The following is a 9,720-nucleotide window of genomic DNA, read 5'->3' as shown; positions in this document are numbered from 1 at the left end:
TTTTATGCTTTTGTTGCTATCATTTGGTTAAACATTGAACTTATGTTTTATGTCAAAAATCGGCTTATGCATTTTTTACTAGGCTTTGGTATAATATATGTTGTTACTGAGAGGGTATTCAAAGGTAGAATTTTGTATAGTTATCGGGTATTAAAAATTAGTCCTGGTCTTTCAGAGATTCTCGGTCCGCCACTGGTTATTATCTTCCTCATCACCCACCCCACCCCAACCCTGAAAGTCAACACGCGAGAGATCCAGTTGTTCTGAGTTGGGCGTGTGTACTTGTGAGTTGGGAGAGCAAAAATGGCTGAGTTTGTAATCAGGCCGCTGGTCTCCATGTTGATGGGGAAGTCGTCCAGCTACCTTCTGAAGCAGTACAAGGTGATGGACGGCATGGAGGAGCAGCGTGAGATCCTGGAGCGCAAGCTTCTGGCAATCTTGGACATAATCGAAGATGCCGAGGAGAAAGGAGCTCACCGACCTGGAGTGAGTGCTTGGCTCCAAGCACTCAAGAAGGTGGCCTACGAGGCGAATGATGTCTTCGACGAGTTCAAGTACGAGGCGCTCCGGCGTGACGCCAAGGCAAAGGGACACTACAGGAAGCTTGGCTTTGACATCGTAAGGCTCTTTCCTGCTCTTAACCCCATTGTTTTTCGGTACAAGATGGGCAAGAAGCTGTGCAGGATTGTGCACATCATTGAGGTCCTTGTCGTAGAGATGAATGCCTTTGGATTCAGATATAAGCAGCAAGAACCACATTCCAAGCAGTGGCGTATCACAGATTCCATAATCATCGATTCCGAGAAGGATATTGTCAGCAGATCCAGAAACGAAGAGAAGAAGAAGCTCGTGGATATATTGATTGATCGAGCTAGCAACGGGGATCTCATTGTCCTTCCCATTGTTGGAATTGGTGGGTTGGGCAAGACTACCTTTGCTCAGCTTGTGTACAATGACCCCGAAATCAAGGAACATTTCCAGCTCCAGAGGTGGTGTTGTGTGTCAGATGATTTTGATGTTGCTAAGATTGCGAACAGCATCTGTCAGACCAATGAGAAAGATCGCGATAAGACATTGCAAAATCTTCAAACAGAATTAAACGGGAAGAGATGCCTTATTGTGTTGGATGATGTATGGAATGAAGATGTTGATAAGTGGGAAAAACTAAAGACATGTCTGAAGCATGGTGGCAAGGGGAGTGCAATACTGACAACCACTCGTAAAGCAAGAGTAGCTCAAATTATGAAGATGTGTGTTGATGATAGCCATAATCTTGGAGAACTACATAAAGTATTTTTGAAAGAAATATTCGAGAATAGAGCGTTCTGTTTGCAGAAGCCGAACGCTCCAGAGCTAAGTGACGTGGTTGAAAAGATTCTCGACAGATGTGGGGGCTCTCCGTTAGCTGCAAAAGCCTTTGGATCTATGATGAGTAACAAGACTAGCATAAAGGAATGGGCAGACGTACTGACCAGAAGCAACACTTGCAGTGAGAAGACAGGAATTTTACCTATACTCAAGCTCAGCTATGATGACTTGCCATCACACATGAAACAGTGCTTTGCGTTTTGTGCTGTATTTCCTAAAGATTACCAGATTGATGTGGAAATTTTAATCCAGCTATGGATGGCACATGATTTCATACCACTGAAGGACGGTGGCAATCTTGAAAAGGTGGGCAGAGAAATTTTTGACGAGCTAACTTGGAGGTCATTCTTTCAAGATGTCAATCCAGCCCCTCGGCGAGGAAGTCGTCAGAACCCTTGTAGAATACTATGCAACATTCATGACCTTATGCATGACATTGCCTTATTTGTTATGGGAAAAGATTGTTTGACTGTACTAAATAGGCCTAATCAAGAGGAGTTGTTGTCAGCCGGCCCAACTCGCCACATGTTCTCATCATATCATTGTATTGAGACTCTTCTGGATGATTATCTGAAGAAACACTCTCCAGCTCTCCAAACACTGTTGTGTCTATCCTCCGTTTGGGGCTCAGCACCACACTTGTCAAATTACAATCATCTGCGAGCACTACAACTCTTTCCGATGACAAAACTTCCACTCCGACCAAGGCACTTGCAACACCTAAGGTACCTTGATCTCTCAAACAATTGGAAGATCGAAGAGCTTCCCATAGAAATGAGCATATTGTATAATCTACAGACCCTGAACCTTTCTAACTGCGACAATCTTGGTCGTCTTCCAAAGGATATGAAATATATGACAAATCTCCGCCACCTCTATACAAATGGATGCAGATCATTGAAGTGCATGCCTCCAGACCTTGGGCAACTCAATTCTCTACAGACTCTAACAAATTTTGTGATGGGTTCTGGTCCTGGATGCAGTACTATTAGAGAATTACGGGACTTAAATCTTGGAGGTCAATTAAGGCTATCTTGTCTTGATTATGCAACTGAAGAGCATGCCAAAGCATCCAGCCTTGGTAAAAAAGAGAAACTAACAAATTTATCTCTTGAATGGAGCAATGACAGCAGCGATGAACGGGACCAGCAAAGGAATGTGCTTGATGCTCTCAAACCTTATGGTGGGTTGAAGTTCCTAAGAATACAATCCTACAGAGGTACTGGCTTTCCATCATGGGTGATAAGTCCTACTTTTCTGCAGCATTTGACCGAGCTCCACCTAGATGATTGTACAAGTTGCGAGGAATTTCCACAATTCGGTCTTTTTAAGGCCCTTGAGGTTCTTGTTTTGAAAAGGTTGAACAAATTGCAAAGCCTATGCAGTCACAGTTCATCAGAAGCATTTCCAGCATTAAAAGACCTCACATTAGAAAATCTGAAGATTTTTGAGAGATGTGTGGCAACAGAAGGAGAAGAATTAACGTTTCCTCTTCTCGAGAATATTCATATTTGGTACTGCCCAAAGCTAACAACTCTGCCTGAAGCGCCAAAGCTCAAAGTCATGAGGTTAGCAGAAGACATGGCTAAACTATCGTTATCAATATTTAGTTCGACGTACATGTCTAACATTTCTAAGTTAGTCCTATCTGTCAGTGACACAGAAGCAACACCAACAGCGGAGCTTGACCAGGATCGTGAAGTATCTCTCTCGATAATAGAGTTGCGTGGTTGCAACTTTTTGTTCCCCTCAAGTCCATTGCAGCCAATAGTCGGGGTCTGGAAATGGTTTGGTGACCTTATGAAGTTGCGAATTGACTCTTGTGATATGCTCATCTACTGGCCTGAAGAAGAGTTCCGTAGCTTGGTATCATTGAAGAGCTTTTACATTTATAACTGCAGCAACATAATAGGCCCCAACAAGGTGAAAGGATGTCGTACTCGAATAAGGGATGAACTCCTGCCAAATCTAAAAGAACTATTTATAGGAAGTTGTATAAGCTTGACAAAGCTTTTTGTTCTTCCCCCATCTCTCACGAGTATTACAATTAAAAATTGCAATAGTCTTGAGTTCATGCTGGGGCAGGATGAATGTGAGTTGGCGAGTCTACAACACTTCAACACAACAGCATCGTTGGAACACTGCAATGAACTTATATCCACAAGTATGCCAGAGCAGTCAGTTTCACCCAGAATTAATCATTTTCCATGTCTCCAGTTTTTAGAAATAAGGGGCTGCAAGAAGCTTCGTTTCGTTCCAGCACAGTTGGATGCGCTCCGATTTCTGTGTATTAGTGCTTGCAATGGGCTGAAGTCACTGGATTGTTTGGGACATCTACCATTACTTGAAGGACTACAGCTTCAGGAATGCAAACATCTGGCATCTGTACCAGGTAGTCATGGGAATTACTCAGCCCTTGAGCACCTCAGGATTAAATATTGCCCGTCTTTAAATATGAAGCCTCTTTACGAACACCTCCAACAGCGGCCCGCTAGCCTTGAATACAATGATATATCCCGTGCTTGTTCAAGCAATCCTGATGAAGGTACCTTCTAAATTTTCTTTAGTTCATTATTTTTCCTTCTGTTATGTTGCAAATGTACACCTGACGGCCTGCAGTTTAAAGTTAGGCAACTCACGTTGTATTCTCGCTATTGGAAACACATTTGGAATGTTTTACTCATTGTCAAGAAGCCTGTAAATAGTGTTTTCTCATGTCTAGAATAAGGGAGGGGTGGTTTGCTTTCAGTGCGAAGATTATTAAGTTTAATCCAATTAACTTTGATCACACCTTAATCATGATTTACACTGGCCATATCTCGTTTTCGGTGGTTCTTGTATTCCTGCAAAACAGATATGCATATATTTGTGCAGTATTATTTAGCACATGCGTGACTTCATCTATATCTTTCCCGATTTGGTTAAAGTTTTTTTTTACTTGGAAAACATATTTATTCCTTAATTAGCAGGCACAACTATATCGCTGGCCACTAGCACCATAACATCATTCGGCAGTTCCTTCAACCATAACTGGCTGGACACCTGAGCAGTTGCTCCTATGGCTGCTAAAGCATGGGCAACTTTATTACACACTCTAGGACTATAAAGAAAGGAGACTGGCGAAAAGTTCAGACTAACAAACGATCTAACCCTATCGTACGTTGTCGACTGGACCGCACGGACGAGGTTCTGGGCGTCGCTTTCAAGGTCGACTCTTGTCATGCCCCACAATGTTGCTTGGTGGAGCGCAGCCAGATGCGCCCGCGCTTCCCCACAAGCTGCGCAGGCCACATGCAGTATCTTTCCAGCCCCCGCACCTCTGACGGATGATCCCTAGCCACAAAGCCCCATCCGCCTGTCCTCTCGGCTGCACTGACGCTGGCATCAACATTTATCTTGATTCTGTCTTCTGTCGGGACTGGCTATCACACAGTGGAAAGTGCTGCGATTGGTCTTCTCCCTCCTACAAAACTTCATCGATTCAGAAGTCCAGTACCTGATCTGCGAAACAATCTCGTTTGTCTTCCTAGGCTTCTCATTGGCATTGATTTTATTCCGATTTAACCACCACTACCACAACATACAACATACAAGGATTCTCTTTTCCGTATCCAAACCCATGATTGCTTCAATCATTTCCTTTCGCGTTTTGCATATCCCACATGTGTTGGCGCAGATGAGACACCTCTAATTTCTCCCAGATTGGCTTAACCATTTTGCATTTGATAAACAGGTGAGCCCCATCTTCATCTAACCTTCTACAGACACATAGCTTATCACATTTCAGTCCTCTTCTATCCAAGTGCCGCTTCATTGGCAGGCTATTGTGTGACAGACGCCACATAAACTGCCGGACCTTAGTGGACACTCAACTTGCTAAATATTTTTCCAGTAACTTCCACCCACGCCTGGGTTAGAGTTAGACGCCCTTGGACCATCCCTTAACTTAATTGACATAAAGTTTGTAAGAAGATTTCACCGTGAAAATACCATTCTCTTCATATCTTCATGCATAAAAATCCTCAAAGTCCTCTCTCAGTGGAGTGGCCAAGATCACCTTTATATCAATATCCCAGAATGTGTTACGCACAAGGTTCTCATCTCAGTCATTAGTTATTGGATCAATCAGCTCACAAATTTTTGTCAATAAACAACGACCTCTTGGCGTGATTGGTTTGGCCGCATTCTTTCGGTCCAACCACGGATCAGACCATAGTTTCACATCTGTTCCATCACCGATTCTCCAGACTACACCATCTTTCAACAACTCAATACCCTTCATAATACTTCGCCATGAATATATATGACATACCAGTTGTCGGTTGTGCTTACAAAATTGAGGTGTTTGGGAAGTACAAAGCTTTGAAGACTCTTGTACATAGTGAGCCAGGGGTTGTAAGCATGTGCCATGCCTGTCTAGCAAGCATTGCTAGATTGAAGCCATAGAGATCCCTGAACCCTAGTCCCCACTCTGTCATCGGCCTTGTCAAAACCTCCCAACTAAGCCAATGCATTTTATTTTCCTTATCTTGTTGCGCCCACCAGAATCTACAAATCATCATACTCATTTGCTCACATAGGGACTTGGTTAGATCAAAACATGACATTGCAAAAGTGAAAATATCTTGCGCACACGCCTTGATCAAAATATCTTACCCAACTTTTGATAACATCCTCTCCTTCCATCCTTGTATCCTTTTCCAAACTCTATCTTTTATGTACTCAAAAGTTTTTGTGCGAGACCTCCCCACATGTGCCGGCAAACCCAAGTCTTCTCTGTCTTTGCTTCTTCACTTATATTTAATTCTTCCAACACCTCCTTTCTCATGTCATTAGTAGTATTTCTGCTGAACATAACCAAAGACTTATCAAAGTTGATAGTTTGGCCCGAAGGCACTCGCATTTGATGCTTTCATAAGTAACAGGGAGTTGTTTGCAAACAAAAGATGGTTAATACTTGGGAAATTTGCACAAACTTCGATTCCTTCTAGCCTTCCATCCGCCTCAGCTTTATTCAATAAGGCTGAGAACCCCTCAGCGCAAAGCAAGAACAAGTAAGGAGAGAGGGGGTCTCCTTGCCGCAGCCCCCTCTGTGGTATTAGCACATCTGTACACTCCCCATTTACTTTGAACGGGTATTTTACTGTCGTGACACAAAGCATGATCAACTGGTTTAAAGTTAGTACACCACGGAAGTATGTTCTCTTGTGCAGTGTGTACACAATATTTTTTTTTTTTGAAATATCCAGTTTCCTGGCTTTCATTGATTAGCAGAGGGAAAAACTTTACAAGTGGCCCATCGATGCGTAACTACACATCGATAAGGCCAGGGAAAAAACGAGAGAAAAAGAAGAAAGAAAAACCCCTCCTCCTGGGCATATCACGGTGGCTCGAACATCAACTTTCTAAGCGCCTTAGCGTTAGCAAAGCTCCACTCGCGCGCCTCGTCACGGATCCAAGCGATGATCAGCTGCAGTGTCGCCAATTTCTGGCGAAAAATCCTTGCATTTCTCTCCTTCCAGATGTTCCAGCATACCAGTGTAAAGAGCGAGCCCGTTCCCCTTCTGTGCATGGCGGGCGATGTTGGATTATGAGCTGCCAGAAATCTTGAGTTGACGCCGCTGCCTCCCAAACCGAAGGAGCGAAGGAGGAGCAGTGCGTCCAAGTTGCCACCGCGCCCCAAATCCGTCTGGCGAACGGACATTCGAAGAAGAGGTGTAGAGATGTTTCCAGATTTCTGAGACAGAGCGGGCAGAAATAGGCGTTGGGTAACTGTCGGCGTTGTAGGCGATTGGCACACCAAAGCCGATTGTGCAGAAATAGCCAGAGGAAGAATTTGCACTTCGCTGGAGCCCATGGGGACCAGATCATCTCTGGCGCGCCGGAGAGTGTGTGTCCTTCAAAGTGCAGGCGATAGGCCGAGGCCGAGGTGTAGGAGCCGTTCGTGGTGAGGATCCACCGAATGGAGTCGGGCGTGCTCGGGTTTAGCACGAGGGAGTGTGCCAGCCGCCAGAGGTTGACGAACTGCGGGAGCAAAGTTGCTGGGAAATCATGGCCCAGGTCGGCTACCCAACTGTCGTCAAGGAGCGCAGCAGCGACGGTTTTGTTTTTCCTCCTCGATCTAGCGTAGATCTGCGGGAATTGGGCTCGGAGAGGGGAATTCCTGTGCCAAGTGGAGTGCCAGAACAGCGCCCGAGCACCATCTCCTATGGTAACCCTAGTGGCTTGATGAAAAATCTCTTGGTCCTTAGCGTCGCACGGCGTCGGCGTGCCCACCCATGGGCGAGGCGGCTCGCTCCACTCATGCCACATCCAGCGTAGACGCAGAGCACGGCAGAAAAACTTCAGATTTGGTAGCCCTAAGCCGCCCACTTCCTTGGGCGAGCAGACTGTCAGCCATCGTACCTTGCACTTGCCCCCTGGATTGGCTTCTTCATCGATATCCCAGATAAAATTCCATCTGATTCTATCAAACTCTTGGATGAATTTTGGCGGCAGTTTGAGGGCCGTCATGGCGAAGATTGGCAAAGCGTTAAGCACGGAGGATGCAAGGGTTTGACGGCCACCCGCGTTGATCCAACGTCCTTTCCAGGAAGCTAGATGCGATCGGGCGCGGTCGAGTACACGCTGGAGGTGTACCATCCTTAGCCTTCCCAAGCTTAGTGGCATCCCCAAGTAACGGATCGGGAAGGACGTGCGCTCGCCGGAGAAAGAAGACAACACGTCGTCGAGGTCTATGTGATCACATCTGATCGGGGTAACAGAGCTTTTGTCGACGTTGATGCACAGGCTTGTTGCCTGACCGAAAACGTGCAGGATCCGCAGAACCGCGTCCACCTCTGCACGTATGGGGCTGAGGAAGAGGACCGCGTCGTCGGCGTACAGGCTGGTGCGAAGCTTTGCTTCGCGGACCGGCAGGTGCGAAAGGATTCCTGCATCGGTGGCGAGCTGGAAGATTCTTTGCAGGGGGTCCAACGCAAGGATGAACAGCAGGGGCGAGAGGGGGTCGCCCTGACGACACAATTTATTATGATATTCCTATTCCAATACGTGGTATCATTTATCTATATAATTCTCTAATTTTGACTTGTACACAGTTAATTTTCATACAGATATACATCCTCTCATCGTTTTCCATGATCAGGGCCTAAACTATGGGAACCAAAATCTTGGAAATACGCGATTCCTGGACGTCAGTGAGCCGGCTGCTTCACTTGAGTACCGACTGACATATGCATACCATGTATGTTTACGGAATTAATTATTGCATCTTGAATTTTTACAACTTTGGTAGTACATTAAAATACGTACTTTCTCCGATTCATATTACTGTCATCGGTATGGATGTATCTAGAATTAAAATTTATTTAGATACATCTATAGTAGAATCAACTAATATGGATCGGACGAAGTACTAATTTTGGTACGTTTGCCTTCTTGGACTGATTGCCCCTGCACATACAGATGATCAGCATAATTGATGATTGCCGTTCAAGAGAATCTTCAGCGTGAATTTTTTTTGTTCTCCTGTTTTGTAATTCCTATGAGGATAAGCCGCTTGATGACCTGAAGTTCGACAAAGTGGATTCCGATTAGCACACTGCAGAAGGTCGTGCAGAATCCTGTTCACTTTGTGCAGAAGAAGCATGTCCTTGAATAAATCATGTCTGACCATGTACACTTGCAGTTGTACTTCCCGCTAGCTAGCGGTTTATTTTCTTTTATCTTGTCTTACACTGGCCCACTGGCAGCATGCTGTTTTTTCAGGTCATGTAGAATAGAACGTGATTGGCTGATAACTATTGGAACATTGCGTCTGGTATCCTAATTATCATCTAGATGAAAACGTAATTCGCTCCAAGTCAGATTTAGTAGACTCATTAATATCCTGAGTCCCCACTTCCCGTTAGCAGCTACTTCATTCTGGTCAGTTCAGGCAAACACGAAAACAAATAAATTCATTTCCGGTTAGTCCAACCAGTCCGGTTTTTCCTGGTTTTATTTGCAAGAACACATTATTTATACATCAGCCTATATTGAACTGGGCTCTCGTACATAAGAACTATAAACAGAGAAACCTTCAGCTTTTGTTGAGACTTTCCACTAAACTGAAAACTAGGCCTTCACGTCACCATCTGAGTTAATTTTGGGTGGCCTGGTATATCAGCTGCCTCCAGGTCACCACCTCTCTCTTCTTCTTCCTCCCCACGCAAAGCAGCCTGGTTCCAGCGACGAAGGGCACCACACATGAAAATCAGTAACCCACACAGGAAATCGGGAAAAAAAGAGAGGGGAACAAATAAATCATGCAAGAAACATAGATCCGCATCCATGATGAACAGGAATGAGGAG

The 9,720-nt window shown here is 44.9% G+C and overlaps 1 protein-coding gene across 1 annotated transcript; it reads left to right on the top strand.

Annotated features, from left to right (window-relative positions):
* The first annotated feature begins 303 nt into the window (after positions 1-303).
* LOC124681135 (putative disease resistance protein RGA4) lies at positions 304-8,925 on the top strand. Its single transcript, XM_047216086.1, has 3 exons — positions 304-3,913; positions 8,513-8,611; positions 8,833-8,925. Exons 1-2 carry the CDS (start codon positions 304-306, stop codon positions 8,566-8,568), a joined length of 3,666 nt encoding a protein of 1,221 aa, XP_047072042.1. The 3' UTR covers positions 8,569-8,611; positions 8,833-8,925.
* Positions 8,926-9,720: the final 795 nt, after the last annotated feature.

This window comes from Lolium rigidum, unplaced genomic scaffold (assembly GCF_022539505.1).
Source record: "Lolium rigidum isolate FL_2022 unplaced genomic scaffold, APGP_CSIRO_Lrig_0.1 contig_34263_1, whole genome shotgun sequence".
In the NCBI taxonomy this organism is placed as follows: Eukaryota; Viridiplantae; Streptophyta; class Magnoliopsida; order Poales; family Poaceae; genus Lolium; species Lolium rigidum.
This window is presented reverse-complemented; position numbering and strand designations above follow the sequence as displayed.